This window comes from Eumetopias jubatus, unplaced genomic scaffold (assembly GCF_037043125.1).
Source record: "Eumetopias jubatus isolate StellerSeaLion01/CBP00866 unplaced genomic scaffold, mEumJub1_p1.0 scaffold_11, whole genome shotgun sequence".
Taxonomy (NCBI): Eukaryota; Metazoa; Chordata; class Mammalia; order Carnivora; family Otariidae; genus Eumetopias; species Eumetopias jubatus.
The window spans coordinates 53211823-53235978 of record NW_028274817.1 but is presented as its reverse complement, the minus strand read 5'-3'; the positions used below and the strand labels follow the sequence as shown (position 1 = coordinate 53235978).

At 35.9% G+C, this 24156-nt stretch overlaps 1 protein-coding gene across 1 annotated transcript in view; it reads left to right on the top strand.

Annotated features, from left to right (window-relative positions):
- The window catches only part of PCDH11X (protocadherin 11 X-linked), a 570208-nt gene extending 546410 nt beyond the window's left edge, over positions 1-23798 (top strand). The window contains 3 exon segments of the mRNA XM_028101529.2: positions 23190-23408; positions 23411-23764; positions 23767-23798. Of these exon segments, the coding sequence (XP_027957330.2) occupies positions 23190-23408; positions 23411-23764; positions 23767-23798 (605 nt within the window).
- Positions 23799-24156: the final 358 nt, after the last annotated feature.

Below are 24156 nucleotides of genomic sequence, written 5' to 3'. Positions count from 1 at the left end.
ATTGGCTTGGGAAAACCAAATGATAAATTATTCAGAACGGTAAAATTGCTGAAATGAATGCATCAGTTACAACCTGATATTTCCATAAGATGCAACATTGAATATCTTCAATGGTGCAGTTGGAAAGCTACTGAAAGGACAAAAGAAAGAAATATCAAAACAAATTGACAGCAATATCTCATTCTTTCCCATGAGTGTTCATCTTTAAACACTAATCAAATAATCTATGTAAGATCTCTGTATGTGAAATTAGATATATTAAATGGAGTAGTTTGGAGATTTCTGTGTAAAGAACATTTAATTCAGATTTGGGAGAGCACTAAGGAAAATGTCAGTGAAATATGCATTTGTCTTCAAATTGATAAAGTTAAAGAATGATAGGGAGCATCACCAGAGCACATTTAATCACATCTGTAAACTTGACATCTGAATTTTAAATGACTGGGATTTCCTCCTCTATTTCTTAAAACACATATTCCATATCAGCAAATTAAATAAATGGGTTAATTATCAGAAGCAATTTAAAGGTCAAAATATCTAAGCATTTGGAGTGAAGGAATAGAAGTCTAAATGAATTTGTTTAACCTCATAAGAGCACATTTTCTCTGAGACAAAATAGATAAATTGCACTCTAATTTCATTTCATTGACTTAAAATATATTTCAATATTCTGTAATTTTTCCTTACTCCTCAACAACTTCAAATAATAATAGTTCTCTTATGATTTCCAAAGAGAGATACAGAGGGAGTTGTCTCAGCAATATTTTATTTGTGAGTAGGTAATTTTATTTCCTTGCTCTATATTCCATTTGCACAGTATACTTGATTGATGTGCATATTGACAATATATTTGGTCATCATTTAAATCACAACTTTGAGTTACATTTTCAATTTGATAAATTGATCAACTCTATGACTACATCACATCTTTCCTATAGAAGACTACCATGATATCAACAGGGTTATTTGGTGCTGTGCAAAGATAATATACTTCTCCAGGAAAAATATTAATTTCTTCAAAGTTGAATGTCATTAATGTCTTACAGAAGGCTTCAGAGAATGTTACTTTAAGTGTAATTAATTTGAACTCCAGTAGTTCAAAACACATGCTGTTATGAACTTTCATTGAGTTAATCTGTGCTTATTTCATACTATTTCTTTGGAAAATAGTTGTTTAAGCTAATTAAATGGTGTCAATAATATTAAGGGAGACTGTACAGTCCACTAAAGAAAATATGTTTAAAGCAATATTATAACATTTGTTAAATAGAAACACTTAGAATAATAATTACACTTCTGTTTTCTGTGAATTTATTTAATATTTACTAGTGGTTTGTAGATTTTTATGTACTTAGATATGCAACAGTACAGTTTATTAAAAATCGTTTTAATTAAAAACTATATTAAAAAAACCCAGGATTTTCACCAAAGTATTCTGAATTACTAAGTTTAGAAACATTTATCTAAACACATTATTTATTAATAAATTGTACACAAACACACATATTGTGAACACTCTCCTAGCCACCAAATTGGGTAAAATAATTACATTTAGTAGCTCTGGATATATGATTTCATCTTATTGTAGCTGATAAATATTTTTTTAAATCATAAATGTTACTAACTATAGCAATAATCATTACTTAAAGAAAAATGAAGCTTTTTTTAAAACAAATAATATTAATGTGTTTCTGCTTATTTATTATCAAAACTATCGATCAATTTGATAAAGGCTGTATTCAATGAGTACTTATGTTTTCTTTTATTCATCATGAATTAACTAGTTAAGTGATAAAATGCAAAAGAAATTGTGGACTATTGTCTAGGTGAATTTTGGAGAGAAGCTCTAAAGTTGTATTGAATTACCCATATTTTAGAGTAAACTATCATTTGAACAACAGTATTACATTGCTCTGCTGGATTTTTTGGGAAACATTGTATGTGAAATATTATCTGTCCATCTAAATGATTATGTCATGATACTATACATAGAAAATTCTAAAGACCCCATAATAAAAACCTACTAGAAGTAATAAATGAAGAGAGTAAATTTGCAGGAAACAAAATGAATACACAGAAATCAGTAGTGTTTCTAAACCCTAATGACATTAGTAGAGAGAAAAATTAAGAAAACAATTTCATTTACAAGCATACCAAAAAGATGAAATACCCTCAGAATAAACCTTTTTTTAAAAGATTTTTATTTATTATTTGAGAGAGAGAGAAAGAGCAAGCAAGAGAGCATTAGAGAGGTCACAAGCAAGGGGAGCTGCAGAGGGAGAGGGAGAAGCAGGCTCCCCACTGAGCAGGGAGCCTCACATGGTGCTCCATCCCAGGACCCTGAGATCATGACGTGAGCTGATGGCAGAAACTTAACCAACTGAGCCAACCATTTGCCCCTACCTAAGAATAAACTTAGCCAAAGAGGTGAAAGACCTGTACTCTGAAAACTATAACATATTGATGAAATTATTTGAAGATGATACCAACAAATGCAAAGATAGCCCATGCTAATGGATTGGAAGAACTAATATCTTTTTTTTAAGATTTTATTCATTTATTTGACAGAGAGAGACACAGCGAGAGAGGGAACACAAGCAAGGGGAGTAGGAGAGGGAGAAGCAGGCTTCCTGCAGAGCAGGGAGCCCTATGCGGGGCTTGATTCTAGGACTCTGGGATCGTGACCTGAGCCGAAGGCAGATGCTTAACCAACTGAGCCACCCAGGTGCCCCAGAACTAATATTGTTTAAATGTCCATACTATCCAAAGCCATTTACAAGTTCACCCCAATTCTTATCAAAATAACACCATTTTTCACATAAGTAAAACAAAGAATCCTAAAATTTGCATGGAACCACAAAAGAACTCAAAGACCCAAAGCAATCTGGAAAGAGGAAAATCAAAGCTCAAGATATCACAATCTGAGCTTTCAAGATAAACCACAAAGCTGTAGTAATCAAAGCAGTATGGTACTGGCAGAAAAATATACACATAGATCAAAGGAAGAGAATAGAGAGCTGAGAAATAAACCCATATGTATATGGTTAATTAATCTATGACAAAAGGGGCAAAAATATACAATGGGGAACAGATAGTCTCTTCAATAAATGGTACTGGGAAAACTGGACAACTACATATAAAGGAATGGAACAGAACCACTTATTAACACCATACCCAATAATATATTCAAAATGGATTAAAGACCTAAATGTGAGAACTAAAACCATAAAAATCCTAGAAAAGGACACAGGCAGTAATTTATGTGACATCAACCTTAGCAACATTTTTCTACATATGCTTCCTAAGACAAGGGAAATGAAAGCAAAAATAAACTATTGGGACTATAACAAAATAAAACTCTTTTGCACAGCAAAGGAAACCATCAACAATACAAAAGGGCAACCTACTGAATGGGGATGGTATTTGTAAATGGTATATCCCATAAGGGGTTAATATCCAAAATACATAAAGAACTTATACAAATCAGCACCAAATAACAATCTGATTAAAAAATGGGCAGAGGACCTGAATAGACGTTTTTCCAAAGAAGACATAGAGATGGCCAATAAAAACATGCAAAGATGCTCAACATCACTCATCATCAGGGAAATGCAAATCAAAACCACAGTGAGATACCACTTCTCTTCTCAACTGTCAGAATGGCTAAAATCAAAAACACAAGAAACAACAAATGTTGGTGAGGATGTGGATAAATAGGTACCCTTGTGCATTGTTGGTAGGAATGCAAACTTGCAGCCACTGTGGAAAACAGTATGGAGTTTCCTCAATAAATTAAAAATACAACTACCTATGACCCAGTAATCACACTACTGTGTATTTACCCAAAGAAAACAAAAACAGTAATGTGAAAGGATCTATGTGCTCCTATGTTTATTGTAGCATTATTTACAATAGCCAAACTATGGAAGAAGCTCAAGTGTCCATTGATAGACAAATGGATAAAAATATGTGAGATATATATATACGTATATATATGTGTATATATGTGTGTGTGTACATATATTCTATTATATATGTATATTTAATGGACTATTATTCAGCCATAAAAAATAATGCAATCTTGGGGTGCTTGGGTGGCTTAGTTGGTTGAGAGTCCAACTGTTGATTTCAGCTCAGGTCATGATTTCAGGGTCATGAGATGGAGCCCCAGGTCAGGCTCCATGCTCAGCATGGAGTCTGCTTCTTTCCTTCTCTTTCTCTCCCTCTGCCCCTCGTCCTGCTCTCTCTAAAATAAATAAATAAATCTTTAAAAAAAGAAGAATGAAATCTTGTCATTTACAACAACATGGATGGAGCTAGAGAGTATAATGTTGAGTGAAAAGAGTTAGAGAAAGAAAAATACCATATGATTTCACACATAAGTTGAATTTAAAACACAAAACAAATGAGCAATGGGAAAAAAAAGAGAGGGTGGCAAACCAAGAAACAGACAATTAACTCTAGAGAACAAATTGGTGGTTACCAGAGGGGAGGTGAGTGGGGAGATAGGTGAAGTAGGTGATGGAGATGACACTTGATATACATGATAAAAGAACACTTATCATGATGAGCACTGAGTAATGTATAGAATTGTTGAATCACTATATTGTACACCTGAAATGAATGTAACACTATATGTTAAGTCCACTGATATTAAAATTAAAATTTTAGTGATGCCTGGGTGGCTCAGTCAGTTAAGTGTCTGCCTTCAGCTCAGGTCATGATCTCCAGGTCCTGGGATCAAGCTCCACATCAGGACCCCTGCTTAGCCAGGAGTCTGCTTCTTCCTCTGCCTGTTACTCCCCCCGGTTTGTGCTCTCTCTCTCACTTGCTCTCTCTCAAATAAATAAATAAAATCTTTAAAAAATTAAAAGTTTAATAAAGTTCTTTAAAAATTAAAAATATAAGTAAGTGGAAAGACATCCCATGTTCAGAGACTGGAAGACTTAATATTGTTAAAGTGCAGTAATTCACAAATTGATCTTCAGATTGACACAATCCCTATTGAAATCCATGCTGAAATTTTGCAGAAAGAGAGTAGAGCAACTGGAATATTCATATATTGCTGGTAGTAATGTAAAATTGTGCAACCTATTTGAAAAACAGTTTGGCAATTCCTCTAAAGTTAAACATAAAGTTGTCATATGACCTAGCGACTCCAAATGTGTATTTATATTCCCAAGAGAAATGAATAACACAAAAATTTTTACACAGATGTTTATAACAGCATTATTCATGTTAACCAAAATGTGGAAACAACCCAAATGTCAATCGACTGATGAATGAATAAATGAAATGTGATATATCCCTACAAAGTATAATCTTGGGCAATAAAAAGAGAAGTATTAATAGATACTACCATATAGATAAGACTCAAAACATTGTGGTAAATGAAAAAAGAAGTCACAAAAGACTTTATTTAAGAATTTAAAGAATTCTATTTATACTACATGTCCAGAATAGGCAAATCTATAGAAGAAAAACATATTAATGGTTGCTTAGGGATGTGGATTTGGGGTGATAAATGGACAGTAACTCCTAATAGATGCCAGGTTTTGTTTTGGGGTGATAAGGATGTCTCAAAATTGGCTGTGGTGATAGTAGCGAAACTCTGTGAATATACTAAAAACTATTGAACTGTTCATTTTGGGTGAATTTTATGGTATGTGAATTATGAAATAAATAAACCTGTTTTAAAAAAGAATGACGTAGGAGAGAGGAAGATGGTGGCGGATTAGGAGAACCCTAGTCTCATCTCATCCCATGAACTCAACTAGATAACTGTCAAATCATCCTAAATACCCCAGTTATTGACCCGAAGACTGACAGTACAAACTCCACAACTAAAGGGAGAGAAGAGGTCACATCAAAGAAGGTAAGAGGGATGCCTGGGTGGCTCAGTTGGTTAAGTGTTTGCCTTCAGCTCAGGTCAGGATCCCAGGGTCCTGGGATTGAGCCCCACATTGGGCTCCCTGCTCAGTGGGTGGCCTGCTTCTCCCTCTGCCTGCGTTCCCCCTGCTTATGTGCTCTGTCTGACAAATAAATAAATAAAATCTTAAAAAAAAACAGGGTAGGAAATGTGGAGACCTGGTTTAGGGGAGAAATGGATCATGGGTGCTGTGGAGGGTAGGGAGCCATTGTCATGGAGAAGGGCCAGAGAGAGGGGAGCGCACAGGGGAACATACAAAGAGAATGTTACTCCTGAGCCATTGGCTTGGGAAATGAGAGGGACTGAATTTGGTGAGTTCTTGCAATAAGTAAGGTTTAAACCCTGGAGTTTTAAAGTCAGGAGGCTTGGCTGGAATCAAGCCCAGAGGGCCCTGCCCTGCTCCTGGAGAGAAGGCAGGTAAATAACCCCAGTGCAGACAGCATGAAAATAACAATCTGAAGAGTGTCTGGGGCACACAGAGGGGAGATTATTCCCTCTTCTCATATCTTGACCCTGAGAAGCAGTGTTCAAGGAAATACCTCTCCTGCAACAAAGTAACTGTCTGATACCATTTCCATCTCCCCACACCTCAACATAAACAGACTCATTTGTAGGAAGCAACTCTTCAGGGGCTCCAGCTGCCTAACTTGGTTATTCAAAGCCACACACCCCATGTTTTGGCAGGATTGCCCTTCTCAGTGAAGCTTGCCTCAGTCCCAGCACTGCAGGCCCCAACCCTAGATCAATGCAAAACCCTCTCTACACTACATCTCCCAACCAGAGTTCTGTAGGGCCTCAGTACTGGTAGAAGTGGTATGATGTCTAATTTCAGAAGCCGACTAGAGCACACCTAGTTAAAACTTGCCACCTTAAGGTGAGGGAACAAACAAGATCACAGCAGGCAAGGAGAATCTCTGCAAACAAATGGCCTGAAGGATAGAGCAGTGAAAACACAACAGAGTGCACAGAGTACACACCTGAGACACTCCCTGAAGCACCAGGCTTTGGTCACTACATGATTTCTTCATACGGCCATAACTTTCAAAAGCAAAAGATAACTGGCTTTTCCAACACAGAGAAGAAGGCAGGGGTTTAGCAAAATGCCAAGATGGAGAAATTAATCCCAAATGAAAGGACAAGATAATGACACAGCCAGATATCTAAGCAAAAAAATTGCAAGTAATATTCTTGATGGAGAATTTATTTAATTATTTTTAATTTAAATTCAACTTAGTTAACTTATAGTGTATTATTAGTGTCAGGAGTAGAATTCAGTGATTCATCAGTTGCATATAACACCCAGTGCTCATTACATCATGTACCCTCCTTAATGCCCATCACTCAAATTATCCCATCCCCCCCCACCTCCCCTGCAGCAACTTTCAGTTTGTTCCCTATAGATAAGTGTCTCTTATGGTTTCCCTTCCTCTCTGTTTTTATCTTATTTTATTTTTTCCTTCCCTTCCCCTATATTCATCTGTTTTGTTTTTTAAGTTCCACATATGAGTGAAATCATATGGTATTTTACTTTCTGACTTATTTCGCTTAAGATAATACCCTCTAGTTCCATCTAAGTTGTTGGAAATAGCAAGATTATATTCTGTTTGACAGCTGAGTCATATATATACCACATCTTCTTTATCGATTCATCTCTTGAGGGACATCTGGGCTCTTTCCATAGTTTGGCTATTGTGGACATTGCTGCTATAAATATCGCGGGGCATGTGTCCCTTCAAATCACAAGTTTGTATCTTTTGGATAAACCTAGTAGTGAAATTTCTGAATCATAAGGTAGTTCTATTTTTAACTTTCTGAGGAACCACCATACTGTTTTGCTGAGTGGCTGTGCCAGTATGCATCCCATTAACAGTGTAAGAGGGTTCCCCTTTCTCTGCATTCTCAGCAACATCTGTTCTTTCCTGAGTTGTTAATTGTAGCCATTCTGACCAGTGTGAGGTGGTATCTCATTGTGGCTTTGATTTGTATTTCCCTGATGATGAGTGATGTGGAGCAATTTTTCATGTGTCTGTTGGCCATTTATATGTCTTCTTTGGAGAAATGTCTGTTATGTCTTCTGCCCATTTCTTGACTGGAATTTTTGCTATTTTGGGGGTTGATGAGTTTGATATGTTCTTTATAGGTTTTGGATACTAGTCCTTTATCTGATATGTGACTTGAAAATATCTTCTCCCATTCCATACATTGCCTTTTAGTTTTGTTGACTGTTTCCTTTGCTGTGCAAAAGTTTTTATCCTGATCAAGTCCCAAAAGACCATTTTTTAAAATTTTGTTTCCCTTGCCTCTGTAGACGTGTCTAGCAAGAAGTTGGTGTGGTCGAGGTGAAAGAGATTGCTGAGTGAAATAAGTCAATCAGAGAAAGACATGTATCATATGACCTCACTGATATGAGGAATTCTTAATCTCAGGAACAAACTGAGGGTTGCTGGAGTGGTCGGGGGTGGGAGGGAGGGGGTGGCTGGGTGATAGACATTGGGCAAGATATGTGCTACGGTGAGCGCTGTGAATTGTGTAAGACTGTTGAATCACAGATCTGAAACAAATAACGCAACACATTTTAAGAAAAAAGAAAAAGAAGAAGATAGGAGGAGAGGAAGAATGAAGGGGAGTAAGTCAGAGGGGGAGACGAACCAGGAGAGATGATGGACTCTGAAAAACAAACTGAGGTTTCTAGAGGGGAGGAGGGTAGGGGGATGGGTTAGCCTGGTGATGGGTATTAAAGAGGGCACATTCTGCATGGAGCACTGGGTGTTATGCACAAACAATGAATCATGGAACACTACACCAAAACAAATTATGTAATATGTGGTGATTAACATAACAATAAAAAATTTAAAAAAAAAGAAAGAAAGAGATTGCTGCCAACGTTTCTCCTCTAGGATTTTGATGGATTCTTGTCTCACATTCAGGTCTTTCATCCATTTTGAATTCATTTTTGTGCATGGTGTAAGAAAGAAGTCCAGTTTCATTTTTCTGCATGTGGCTGTCCAAGTTTTCCAACACCATTTGTTGAAAAGACTGTTTTTTCCATCGGATATTCTTTCCTGATTTGTCAAAGATTAGTTGACCATAGAGTTGAGGGTCCATTTCTGGGGTCTCTATTCTGTTCCATTGATCTATATGTCCATTTTTGTGCCAGTACCATACTGTTTTGATGATTACAGCTTTGCAATACAGCTTGAAGTCCAGAATTATGATGCCTCCAGCTTTGGTTTTCTTTTTGAACACTACTTTGGTTATTCTGGGTCTTTTCTTGTTCCATACAAATTTTAAGATGGTTTGTTCCAGCTCTGTGAAAAATGCTGATGTTATTTTGATAGGAACTGCATTGAATGTGTAGATTCCTCTGGGTAGCATAGACATTTTAACAATATTTGTTCTTCCAGTCCATGAGCATGGAATGCTTTTCCATTTCTTTCTGTCATCCTCAATTTCTTTCATAAGTGTTTTATAGTTTTCAACATACAGATTTTTTACCTCTTTGGTTAGGTTTATTCCTAGGTATCTTATGGATTTTGGTGTAATTGTAAACAGGTTTGATTCCCTGTTTTCTCTTTCTGCTGCTACATTGTTAGTGTATAGAAATGTAACAGACTTCTGTGTATTGATTTTTTTTTTTAAGATCTTTTCACTGGACCTTTACTGAATACATATGATGGGGTAGGAGAGAAAAGTAGCAATTTCAAGTTTTTTAAAGTATTTTTTATCATATTGTGTTACATGGTTTTTTGTTTTGTTTTAAGATTTTATTTTTTTAATTTTTATTGTTATGTTAATCACCATATATTACATCATTAGTTTTTGATATAGTGTTCCATGATTCATTGCTTGTGCATAACAACCAGTGCTCCATGCAGAACATGCCCTCTTTAATACCCATCACCAGGCTAACCCATCCTCCTACCCTCCTCCCCTCTAGAACCCTCAGTTTGTTTTTCAGACTGTGTATTGATTTTATATTGTGTGATGACGGGAATGGCCAGCAATCCCTGTACTGATGGATGAAAGATTACTCCAAACTTTGCTGTGAAAGAGAGGAGAAGGCAAAGAGGTCAACACTCAGATATAAAGACCCTTTGCTCTTCTTTGCTCCTGCTTTTATTGGTACTTCAGGAAAATCACAAATCCTTAACACTGTTTGTCAAGCATGTGATGTGTGACAAGGTGTCTTACTGAAACTAGGAGGATCTGTTTATGGGAAAGTTACGATATGCTAATCTGCATCTTCTACTAAACATAGCCTAAGGGACAATGCATACATCTCTTAGATCACAGGAAGGCTGTTTGGGCTAAGAAAGCTACAGGAAGGCAACTCCCTGTGGCATTCCAACGGCAGAGTGGTCACACAGGCCTTGGCATTCCAAAGGCCTATGCCCTTCTCTGAAAACTTACCTACCCTCAGTGGTCTCCATGTTACATTTTAGCAAGCCAGGTATTATGGATGATTTCATGCTCTACATTAACCCCAATACTATGACTTTGCAGAATTCTTGTATCAGTTCTAGCAATTTTTTGGTGGAATCCTTTGGGTTTTCTACACACAGTATTGTCTGCAAAGAGTGATAGTTTAACTTCTTTGTTGATTTGGATGCCTTTTATTTCTCTTTGTTGTCAGATTGCTGAGGCTAGGACTTCCAGTTCTATGTTCAACAACAGTGGTGACAGTGGACACCACTGTCATGTTTCTTTAAAAAAAAAAGATTTTTTTTTATTTGACAGAGACAGACACAGCGAGAGAAGGAACACAAGCAGATGGAGAGGGAGAGGCAGAGGGAGATGGAGAGGCAGAGGGAGAAGCAGGCTTCCCTTCCCGCTGAGCAGGGAGCCCGATGCGGGGCTTGATCCCAGGACCCTGGGATCATGACCTGAGTTGAAGGCAGATGCTTAATGACTGAACCACCCAGGCGCCGCAATGTTTCTGACATTAGGGGAAAATATTCCAATTTTTTCCCAACTGAGGATGATATTCAATATGGATCTTTTGTATATGCCCTTTATGATGTTGAGGTATGCTTCCTCTATCCCTATATTGTGGATAGTTTTAATCAAGATAGGATGTATTTTGTCAAATGCTTTTTCTGCACCCATTGAGAGGATCATGTGATTCTTCTCCTTTCTTTTATTAATGTGGTATAACACGTTGATTGATTTCCAGATGTTGAACCACCCTTGCAGCCCAGGAACAAATACCCACTTGGTCGTGGTGAATAATCCTTTGAATGCACTGTTGGATCCTATTAGCTAGGATCTTGTTGAGAATTTTGGCATCTGTGTGAATCAGGGATATTGGTCTGTAATTATCCTTTTTGGTGGGGTCTTTGTCTGGTTTTGGGATCAAGATAATGCTGACCTCATAGAATGAGCTTGGAAGTTTTCCTTCCATATTTATTTTTTGGAATAGTTAAGAATAAGTATTAATTCTTCTTTAAATATTTGGTAGAACTCTACTGGGAAGACATCTGGCCCTGGACTCTTGTTTGTTGGGAGATTTTTGATTACTGATTCAATTTATTTGCTGGTTATGGGTCTGTTCAGGTTTTCTATTTCTTCCTGTTTCACAGTTTCAGTAGCTTGTATGTTTCTAGAAATTTATCCACTTCCAGATTGCCTAAATTTTTGGCATATAATTTCTCATTATATTCTCTTATAATTGTTTGTTTTTCTGTGATGTTGCTTGTGATCTCTCCTTTTTCATTCATGTTTTTTTTTTTTAATTTGGGTACTTTCTCTTTTTTCTTTTTTTCTATTTATTTTTTTAATTTAATTTTATTATGTTAGTCACCACACAATACATCAACAGTTTTTGATGTAGTGATCCACGCTTCATAGTTTTCGTATAACACGCAGTGCTCCATGCCGTATGTGCCCTACTTAATATCCATCACCAGATTAACCCATCCCCCGACCCCTTTCCCTCTAACACCCTCGGTTTGTTTCTCAGAGTCCATAATCTCTCATGGTTCATCTCTCCCCCCGATTTCTCCTCCTTCATTTTTCCCTTCCCTCTCTTAATGTCCTCCATGCTATTCCTTATGTTCCACACATAAATGAAACCATATGATAATTGACTTCCTCTGCTTGACTTATTTCACTTAGCATAATCTCCTCCAGTCCCACCCATGTTGATGTAAAAGTTCGGTATTCATCCTTTCCGATGGCTGAGTAATATTCCACTGTATATATGGACCACATCTTCTTTATCCATTCATCTGTGAAGGGCATCTCGGCTCTTTCCACGGTTTGGCTATTGTGGACATTGCTGCTATGAACATAGGGGTGCATATGGCCTTTCTTTTCACTACATCTGTATCTTTGGGGTAAATACCCAGTAGCACAATAGCTAGATCATAGGATAGCTCTATTTTTAATTTTTTGAGGCATCTCCACACTGTTTTCCAAAGTGGCTATACCAACTTGCATTCCCACCAACAGTGTAAGAGGGTTCCCCTTTCTCCACAACCTCTCCAACATTTGTTGTTTCTTGCCTTGTCAATTTTTGCCATTCTAACTGGTGTAAGGTGGTATCTCAATGTGGTTTTGATTTGAATTTCCCTGATGGCTAATGATGATGAACTTTTTTCATGTGTCTGTTAGCCATTTGTATGTCTTCTTTGGAGAAGTGTCTGTTCATGTCTTCTGCCCATTTTTTGACTTGATTATTTGTTTTTTGGATGTTGAGTTTGAGTTCTTTATAGATCTTGGATACCAGCCCTTTATCTGTAGTGTCATTTGCAAATATCTTCTCCCAGTCTGCGGGTTGCCTCTTTGATTGATTTGTTGGCTGTTTCCTTTGCTGTGCAGAAGCTTTTTATCTTGATGAAGTCTCAAAAGTTCATTTTTGCTTTTGTTTCACTAGCCTTTGGAGATGAATCTTGAAAGAAGTTGCTGTGGCCGATGTCAAACAGGTTACTACCTATGTTCTCCTGTATGATTTTGATGGATTCTTGTCTCACCTTGAGGTCTTTCATCCATTTTGAGTTTATCTGTATATGGTGTTGAACTTGTGATCTTGTGATCTCTCCTTTTACATTCATGTTTTTATAATTTGGGTCATTTGCCTTTTCTCTTTGATAAATATAGCTAGGGGTTTATCAATCTTGTTAATTCTTTCAAACCACCAGCTCTTATTTTCATTCATCTGTTCTGTTTTTTTTTTTTTTTAATTTCTATATCACTGACTTCTGTTCTTCCCTTTATTATTTCTCTTCTGCTGGATTTAGGCTTTATTTGCTCTTCTTTGTCCAGCTCCTTTGGGGTAAGGTTAGGTCACGTATTTGAGACATTTTTTGCTTCTTGATGGGGGCCTGTATTGTTATATACTTCCCTTTTAGGACTGCCTTTGCTGCATCCCAAAGATTTTGGACTATCATGTTTTCATTTTCATTTGCTTCCATGTATTTTCTTTACTTCTTCTTTAATTTCCTGGTTCACCAATTTATTCTTTAGTAGGATGTTATTTGACCTCCATGTATTTGTGGTCCTTCCAATTTTTTTTTTCTTGTGGTTGACTTAAAGTTTCATAGCATTGTGGTCTGAAAATATCCATGGTGTGATCTCAATCTTTTTGTACATGTTGAGTCCTTCTCTACATGTTGAGATGCTATATGTGATCTGTTTGGAGAATATTTCATGGGTACATGAAAAGCATGTGTATTCTACTGTTGTAGGATGAAGTTCTCTGAATATATCTTTTAAGTCCATCTGGTCCAGTGTGGCATTCAAAGTTCTTGTTTCCTTGTTGATCTGCTTTGATCATCTGTACATTACTGTGAGTGAAGTGTTAAAGTCTCCTACTATTATAATATTATTATCAATGAGTTTCTTTAATTTTGTTAATAATTGATTTGTGTATTTACCATTGTTAGATCTTCTTGTTGGATAGACTCCTTTATTATGATATAGTGTCCTTTTTCATCTCTTATTACAGTCTGGTTTCAAATCTACTTTGTCTGTATAAATATGGCTCCCCCAGCGGTCTTCATGTCCCTTAGCATGATGGATGGTTCTCCATCCCCTCACTTTCAATCTGGAGGTGTCTTTGTGTCTAAAATGTGTCTCTTGTAAGCAGCATATCAATGGGTCTTAGTTTTTTATCCATTCTGATACATTATATCTTTTGATTGGAGCATTTAGTCCCTTTACATTCAGAGTAATTGTTGTAAGATACTAATTTAGTGCCATTGTATTTCCTGTAAAGTTACTGTTCCTGTATATTGCCTCTGTTCCCTCCTGGTCTTTGCCACTTTTGGTCCCTCTTTCCACACAAAGGGCCCACTTTAATATTTCTTGTAGGGCTAGTTTAGTTTTCAAAAAATCCTTTAGTTTTTGTGATTCCTGGAAACTTTTTATCTCTCTCTCTATTCTGAATGACAGCTTTGCCAGATAAAGTATTCTTGGCTGCATATTTTCTCCATTTAGCACATTGAATATATCATGTCACTCCTTTCTGGCTTGCTGTATTTCTTTGGACAGGTCTGCTGCTAGCCTTATGTGTCTATCCTTGTAGATTAAAGACCTCTTGTCCTGAACTGCTTTCAGAATTTTAAATTTATCTTTGTAAATTGCAAGTTTCACTATACTATTTTGTGGTGTCGGGCTATTTTTGTTGATTGTGAGGAGAGTACTATGTGCCTCCTGGACTTGAATGCTTGTTTCCTTCTCCAGATTAGGGAAGTTCTTGGCAATAATTTCTTCAAAGAAACTTTCTGCTCCTTGTTCCCACTCTTCTTCTGGTAGTCCTATAATATGGATATTATTTCACTTTATTGAATCACTGTGTTCCATAAGTTTACCTTCCTGATCTAATAGTTTTTTCTCTTTCCCTCTTCTTTTCAGCTTCATTATTTTCCATAATTTTATCTTCTATATCACTGATTTGCTCTTCTGATTCATTCATCCTTGCTTTCATGGTCTCCACTTGGGACTGAATCTTGGTTCTGTCATTTTTAATTTTGGCCTAACTAGATTTTAGTTTTTTTATTTCTATAGTAAGGGATTCCCTAGTGTGTTTTGTGCTGTTTTCAAGCCCAGCTAGTACCTTTTTAATCATTGTTTTAAATTCTAGTTCAGACATTTACTTATATCCATACTGATTTAATCCCTGGCTGTGAGTACTACCTCTTGTTCTTTTTTTGGGGGGTAAATTCCTCCATCTCATCAAATGGTCCATAAAAGAAAAAGAAGAAAGAAAAAGAAAACAACAACAACAATAACAACAACAACAAAACAAAACAAAAAAACTAGATCCTGGGGTGTTTTAGTCTGCTTATTAAAAGAAACTAGTTCCCAAAATAAGAAAGAAGGAAGGAAGGAAGAAAAGAAAGAAAGAAAGAAAGAAAGAAAGAAAGAAAGAAAGAAAGAAAGAAAGAAAGAAAGAAAGACATTATAAATACAATGAAAGGAAACAACAATAAGATATTTAGAGAAAGTATACATAAAAATAAAAATTAAAAAAGAATAAAAGAAAATAATTAAAAGAATAAGAAAATAACTCAAAAATAATAATAAAAGGCTAAAGAATAAAAATAGAAAGAATTCTATATATGTTTTCCCCTAGAGCTGAAGCTTTGCAGTGCTGTATGGTCAGTAAGCTTAGTACGAGTGAGTTGTTTGTGCTGGTCTTCTGCGGGAGGGGCTTGTTGGGCTGATTCTCAGATGGACTTACCCTGGTAGAAATATGCCTTCAGTGTACAGGGAGGCAGGGCTTGGTGTAAGTGGCTCTGGACTCCACTAAGTGGTGCTGTTTCATTCCCTGAATGCTTCCAGCATTAATGGGTGGGTTGAATATGGCAGTGCCCTGCTCCCTAGCCCTGGAGCTGAAAATTCATGCCCCCCCCTCTCTTCATGAGTCTTCACAGAAGAGCAATCAATCACTGTTGTCTCCCCCCCAGTTTCTGTCAGAACTCTCTTCACCTTGTTTGTGTCTGAACTTTTCTTATCTTAGGCATGTGACTGAGTTTCAAAACCAAATTTTAAGGACTCTTGCAACACAGAAACATGCTCTTTCTCCCAGAAAGAGTCTAACCAAGCTTCTGTCTTTTGCTGGATCCGTCCCAGGAAAGCAGTTGCACAACTATGTAGCAGTTCACTTTATGGCAATGCAGAACAGAACATTGGCACCTAGACTCGCTGTTCTTAGCCAGCTTCCATGCTCCTGTGACTGGGAACCATGCTGCACCTAGGGGCCACCCTTTCTTCTTGTGACCCAGGGGATCCTCAGATAATGCTGTCTGTCACACCTGGGATTCTGCCCCACTTTACCACCTGAGCACATTTAAGCCAGGCATATCCTCCACTGTAGCAGACTTCTAAAAGTTCCAATTTTGCACTCTGCTGTTTATAATATTTTGTGGTGACCTCCTTAAGCAGATTCCCTCCCCACCACTGTATCTTCAGCTAAATCACAACAGATTCAAGTCTCCACACATCCTACCTACCAAATGTTGGTTGTTTTTCTACTTGTAGACTTGCAACATTTATTTTCTCAGACTTCTGATTGATTTCTCAGATATTCAGAATAATTTGATGACTATCTAGTCATATTCAAAGGATAAGACAACCTTAGGTTCCCCTACTCTTCCATCATCTTTTTTATTTTTTTTAACTCTTCCATCATCTTAACTCTTCTTCTGCTGGAGAATTTAAAGCAATAGCCACAAGGATACTCACTGGGCTTGAGAAAAGAATAGAAGGTATCTGTTAAACACAGAGAAAATTGTTTAAAAAGTATCAATCAGAGATGAAGAATGCAATAAACAAGATTGGAAACAGGCTTGATACTATGAACTGCAGGCTGGAAGAATTAAAGAACCAACTTAATCACGTAAAAGACAAAATAATGGAAAATAATGATGCTGAACAAGAGAGAGAAAGAAGAGTTATGGAACATAAGAATAGAATTAGGGATGTCAGTGACTCCATCAAACATAATACAGTTTGTATTATAGAAGTCCCAGAAGAAGAAGAAAGAGAAGAGGGGGCAGAAAATTTATTTGAAGAAGTAATAGCTGAAAACTTTCTTAATTTGGGGAAGAAAACAGACATCCAGATCCAAGAGGAACAGAGAAAACCCATCAAAATCAACAAAAGCAGATCACATGTTAGATCGCATATCAAACATACTGTAATTAAATTTGCAAAATGTAGCAATAAATAAAAAATCTTAAAAACAGCAAGACAAATGAAGTTCTTAACTTACAAAGGAAGACCCTTAAGGCGAACTGGAGATTTCTCAGTGGAAACTTGGAAAGTCAGAAGGGAGTGGCATGACATATTCAGAGTGTTGAATGGGAAAATTCTGCAGCCAAGAGTACTCTATCTAGCAAGGCTATCATTCAGAATAGAAGGAGAGATAAAGTGTTTCCCTGAGAAAGACTAAAGGAGTTTCATGGTCACTAAGCCATCCCTGTAAGAAATAATAAAGGGGTCTCTTTGAGTGGAACAGAAAGGCCAAAGGTGACAAAGAAAAGGTCAGAGAAAATCACTGGAAACAATGACAAAACAAGTAGTAAAATAGCAATAAATACATATCTATCTATAATTACTGTGAACGTAAATGGACTAAATGATACAATCAAAAGACATAGGGTGTCAGAATGGGAAAAACAAACAAACAAACAGACAAAAACCCACAAGACTCATCTATATGTTGTCTACCAGAGACTAATTTTAGACCTAAAGACACATGCAGAATAAAAGTTGGGGAATGGAGAAGCATTTATCTTGCCAATGGACGTCAAAAGTAAGCCTGAGTAGCAATAATTATGTTGAACAAACTTGACTTTAGAACAAAGAGTGTAACAAGAGACAAAGAGGACACTGTATAATCATAAAGGAGAGAATCCAACAAGTAGATATAACAATTGTAAAATTTATGCACCAAACATGGGAGCATTAAAATATATATAATAATTAATAACAAACATAAAGGAACTCATTGGTAATAACACAATAATAGTAAGGAACTTCAACACTCCACTCTCATCAATGGATTGATCATATAAACAGAATATAAACAAGGAAGCAATGGCTTTGAATGTCACACTGGGCCAGAATGATTTAACAAATATCTTCAGAATATTCCATCCTAAAACAGCAGAATACACATTCTTTTCATGTGAACATGTGATATTCTCCAGGACAGGGATCACATGTTAGATCACAAATCAGGCTGGAACAAACACAAAAAGATTGAAATCATACCATGCAATATTTCTGAGCCCAGTGTTTTGAAACTAGAATTCAACCACAAGAAAAAATCTGGAAGAACAACAAATATATGGAGTGTAAACAACATGCTATTAAACAATGGGTCAACCAGAAAATAAATGGAAAAATTAAAAAAAAATACATGGAGACAAATGAAAACTAAACACAATGTTCCAAAACCTTTGGTATGCAGCAAAAGTTGTCCTAAGAAGGAATTACATAGAAATACAAGCCTACCTCAGGAAGCAAGAAAAATCTGTAATAACCAACCTAACCTTACACCTAAAGGAGCTATAAAATGTACAACAAATGAAGCCTAAAGTGACAGAAGGAAGGAAATAATTAAAAATTAGAGCATAAATAAATGACATAGAAACCAAAAAGACAAAACAAAACAATACAGCACATCAATGAAACCAAGAGCTTGTTCTTTGAGAAAAATACTGAAATTGATAAACCTCTATCCAGACATATCAAAAAGAAAAAAATAAAGGACCCAAATAATAAAATCATAAATGAGAATGGAGAAATAACAATCAATACCACAGAAATACAAGTAGTTGTAAGAGAATATTATGAAAAACCATATGCCAACAAATTGGACAACCTAGAAGTAATGGATAAATTCCTAGAAACATAAACTACAAAAACTGAAACAGGAAAAAATATAAGACTTGAACAGACCAGTAGCTAGCAAAGAAGTTGAATCAGTAATCAAAAAATCTCCCGAAAAAACAAATGTTCAGGGCCAGATGGCTTCACAAGAGAATTCTACCAAACATTTAAAGAAAAGTTAATACATATTCGTTTCAACTATTCAAAAAAAAATGGAAAAGGAGAGAAATTTTCCAAATTCATTCTATGAGGCCAGCATTACCCAAAACCAGATAAAGTCCCCCTAAAAAAAAGAACTAGAGGCCATGATCCCTGATGAACATGGATGCAAATATTCTCAACAAAATACTAGCAAACTAAATCCAAACCTACAATGAAAAAATCATTCACATGATCAAGTGAGATTTATTCCTAGGTTGCAAGTTGATTCAATATTCAAACTCAATCAACATGATATACTACATTAATAAAAGAAAGGAGAAGAACCATATGATCATTTCAATAGATGCAGAAAGTAAGTTTAGAGGAAATATACCTCAACATAATAAAGGTCATATATGAAAACCCCAAAGCTAATATCATCCTCAATGTGGAAAAACTGAGAGCTTTTCTTCTATGGTCAGGAAAAAGACAGGGATATCCACTCTTACCAGTGTTAACATAATACTGGAAGTCCTAGCCTCAGCATTCAGACAACACAAGAAATAAAAGTCATCCAGATCAGCAAGGAAAAAATCAAACTTTCAGTATTTGCACATGACACACTGTATATAGTAAACACCAAAAACTCCACCAAAAAACTGTTAGATTGATAAAGGAATTCAGTAAAGTAACAGGATACAAAATCAACATACAGAAATCTGGTGCATTTCTATAAACCAATAATGAAGCATCAGAAAGAGAAATTAAGTAATCAATCCCATTTGCAATTGCACCAAAAACCATAAGATATCTAGGAATAAACCTAACAAAAGAGGTGAAAGATCTGTACTTTGTAAACTATAAAACACTGATGAAAGAAATTGAAGATGACACAAAGAAATGGAAAAAAAAATCCCATGCTCATGAATTGGAAGAACAAATATTGCTGAAATGTCTTTACTACTCAAAGCAATCTGCATATTTAATGCAATCCCTATCAAAATACCAATAGCATTTTTCACATAGCTAGAACAACCTATCCTAAAATTTGTGTGGAACCACAAAATACCCTGAATACCTAAAGAAACCTTGAAAAAGAAAGAGCAAACCTGGAGGCATTCCAATTTCGCATTTTAAGTTATATTCCAATGTTGTAGTAATCAAAACAGTATGGTACTGGCACGAAAATAGACACATAGATCAGTGGAACAGAAGATAAATCTCAGAAATGAACCCACAATTGTAAGGTCAACTAATCTTTAAAGCAGAAAAGAATATACAAGGGGCAAAAGACAGTCTCTTCAACAAAAGGTGTTGGGAAAACTGGTTAGCTACGTGCAAAACAATGAAACTGTACCACTTTTTTTACACCATACACAATAGTAAATGCAAAATGGATGAAAGGACTAAATGTGAGACCTGAAACCATAAAACTCTAGAGGAGAAAAGAGGCAGTAACCTCTTTGACATCAGCTGTAGCAGCTTCTTTCTAGATATGTCTTTTGAGACAAGGGAAACAAAAGCAAAAATAAAGTATTGGGATGTAATCATGATAAAAGTCTTCTGCTCAGTGAAAGAAACAATCAAAACTAAAAGACAACCTACAGAATGGGAGAAGACAGTTGCAAATGACATATCTGATAAAGGGTAGGTAACCAGAATATATAAAAAACTTAAAACTCAACACCACAAAATCAGATAATCTAATTAAAAAATTGGCAGAAGACATGAGTATACACTTTTCCTAAGAAGATAAAAAATATGGCTAACAGACACATGAGAAGATGTTAAACATCACTGATCATCAGGAAAACGCAAATCGAAACTACAAGGTGATATCACCTCATACTTGTTAGAGTGGCTAAAGTCAACAATACAAGAAATAACAGGTGTTGGGTGAGGATGTGAAGATTGGGGAATACTCTTGCACCTTTGATGAGAATACAAACTGGTACAGCCACTGTGGAAAACAGTATGGAGCTTCCTCAACAAGTTAAAAATTGAATTATCTCATGATCCAGCAATTGCAATACTAAGTAATTACCCAAAGAATAAAAAAAATACTAATTTAAAGGTACATATGCATGCCAGTGTTTATAGCAGCATTACCTGCAATAGCCAAATTATGTAAACAGCCCAAATGTCCATGGACTGATGAATGGATAAAGAAGAGGTGGTATATATATGCAATGAAACATTATTCAGCCATTAAACAGAATGAAATCTTGCCTTTTGTAATGACATGGATCAAACTATAGAGTCTTATGCTAAGCGAAATAAGTCAGGCAGAATAAGACAAATACCATATGATTTCACTCATGTGGAATTTAAGAAAAAGAAGCAAAGGTAAAGAAAGAGAGAGACAGGCAAACCAAGAAACAGACTCTTAATTGCAGATTACAAACTGATGGTTACCAGAAGGGAGGTGGGTGAGGTGTGGGTTACATAAGTGATGGGAATTAGAGTGCACTTGTGATGTGCACCAGTTGTTGTATGAAAGTGTTGAAATTAACATTACATTGTATGTTAACTAACTGGAATTTAAATAAAAACTTAAAAAAAAAGAATGCCCATAAATCATATCTTCTTTCTGTGAAAATGACTTTGTATCAATATCCTAATCATATATAGGCAAATATTATTGAAACTATGTCCTATTTTGTTGTAAAATTTAAGGCTGCCAGATGAGTTTTTCTGATGACCAGGACTTTAAATTTTGTTTTAATGTATAGTTATGTGTGTTCAAATATGTCCCTGCTTGCTTTTATTATTGAATATCACCCAAAATACATAAAACTCTATCTTCCCAACTACTTCTCAAATATAACTGTGCAAAAAATATAGGGTATTTAAAATGTCAATATGATAGTTTCGATTTTTAAGTGTCCTGTAAATAAAGATAAGTAAGTGATTATCTAACACAGTAAATTCATCTTTATTGATTCTGTTATTTCATGCTATATTCTTTGATTTTAAATGTGATGGGATAATGACAGTACCTGGATTCTCTATCCTGTTGAGGATTTGTAGGAAGTTGTATTTCTATTTTTAGTTTTTAGGATAGTTATTTCTTCTTAGAGAATTGACCTTTTTGTCATGATGTAATTTCCTTCATTGTACCTGATAACATTCCTCACTCTAAAGTCAAAGTTTATATTTATATAGCTACTGTACCTTTATTTTGCTAGTCATTCTGTGGTACACTTATTGATATTTCATACCTATTGGCATTTGAAAACTTTACAGAAACCTTATAAAAGAGTTTTAGAAAGTATTATGGTTTAAAGCTAAGTACTTTGGATCTGTAATTTATCATGATTTCAGAAAATGAGGAATACAGAAATCAGTTATCTTTGAGATAATTATAGCTATATTTCATTCTTGAAACTAAAAGTTATGTCTTAGAGTTAAATAAACTATTTTATTCTTAGGTTTATTCTCATGTTAATTAATTATATTTTTAACCAAATGTTTAGCTGTAATGGGCTAGTTCATTATATATTTCTATGACTGGTTTTCTCATTCATTTTACTTTTATGTCCTCTCTTCGTGTTAGCTAGAAACCATATTTCAACTGACTTGTATGTATAGGTCAATAACCTTAGATTCTATTTATAGTCAAACACAATGAAAAATACCTACATTTGAGAAACTAGGTCAAAGTATTCTAATTATAAAAATGAGACCCCATCCAGCCACTCCTGATTATTTATGTTTCCCTAGGAATTATCTCTTGACAAACCAAGTACCAATTGTGAAAATACTGAAAGTCTTTGATGTATTTATATATAATTAGGTATTTCTATAACAATATGATTTGCTTTAAGTAGCTAATAAAAATATTCCTTGGATAGACATTGGGGAGGGTATGTGCTATGGTGAGCGCTGTGAATTGTGTAAGACTGATGAATCACAGACCTGTACCTCTGAAACAAATAATACATTATATGTAAAAAAAAAAAAAAATGGTAGGAAGGGAAAAATGAAGGGGGAGAAATCAGAGGGGGAGACAAACCATGAGAGACTATGGACTCTGAGAAACAAACTAAGGGTTCTAGAGGGGAGGGGTCTGGGAGGGATGGGTTAGCCTGGTGATGTGTATTAAAGAGGGCATGTATTGAATGGAACACTGGGTGTTATATGCAAACAATGAATCATGGAACACTACATACCAAACTAATGATGTAATGTATGGTGATTGACATAACATAACATAATAAAATTTAAAAAAATTTTCCTTGGAAATATAAATTTTATTATCTGTTTTCCATCCCAACAGCTACAGAAATAACTATTCAACCAACTGTGGAAGAGGCCTCTGACAACTGCACTCAAGAATGTCTCATCTTGGGCCATTCTGATACCTGCTGGATGCCAAATTCTCTGACTCATTCCAGCCCTTCACAGGCAGAAGCCTCTGCTCTATGCCACAGCCCATCCCTGTCAAAGGCCTCTGCTTGCTGCTGTAGCCCTCCAGGAATGCAGACCATTGCTCTCTGCGCAGCCCTCCAGTGACTCAGGCTATTACACTGTACCACAGCACTCTACCAGCACAGTCCTCAGTCCTCCAATACAGCCCACGCCTGGCACAGGCTGCTGCAATCCACCTCAGCCTTCCTTTGCCACAGGCTGCTGCCTTCCATTACAGCCCTACAAAGCCACCAATGGCTTTGCAGCAAGGTTGGGGGCAAGGTGCTGGACCTGATAGACTACTTTCTTTTGATCAGGGAGTGCAAGGTAGTATAAGATCTCAGTTTTACACAATGTCTGAAGGACTTTATCCTAGTGATTAGTCAAGTAAAGCCATTCCCTTGACAACAGTCACTCCAGGCCAACAGGCTAGACCCTCTAGGGATGTTTCCCCATTATGGAAGACCATCCTTTATAAAGCTAAAATGGCTACTTCACATTTTCCAATAGGATGTATATAATAAAGGTTTAAGATCCAATTTCAATGAATAGTTCTAATTGTTAGGTTTGTAAATAGCTACGTAAATAGAAAGATATACCAGAATAAATTCTAGAGTTAGTCCCTTAGTCAAAAGCTAAAAATAAAATTTATAATTTTCTTAAATCTGAATGTGTATGAAAAAGAAATTGAAAACTTCACACCCCCTTGTACAGAAAGGCTTATCATGACGGATATTAACATGTAGTGTATATTATTTCTGATGCACTGTATTTTTTATTTTTACCATGTGAAATATTATTGACTTTGTTCCATTTTTATTTTTGTGGACTAAGTA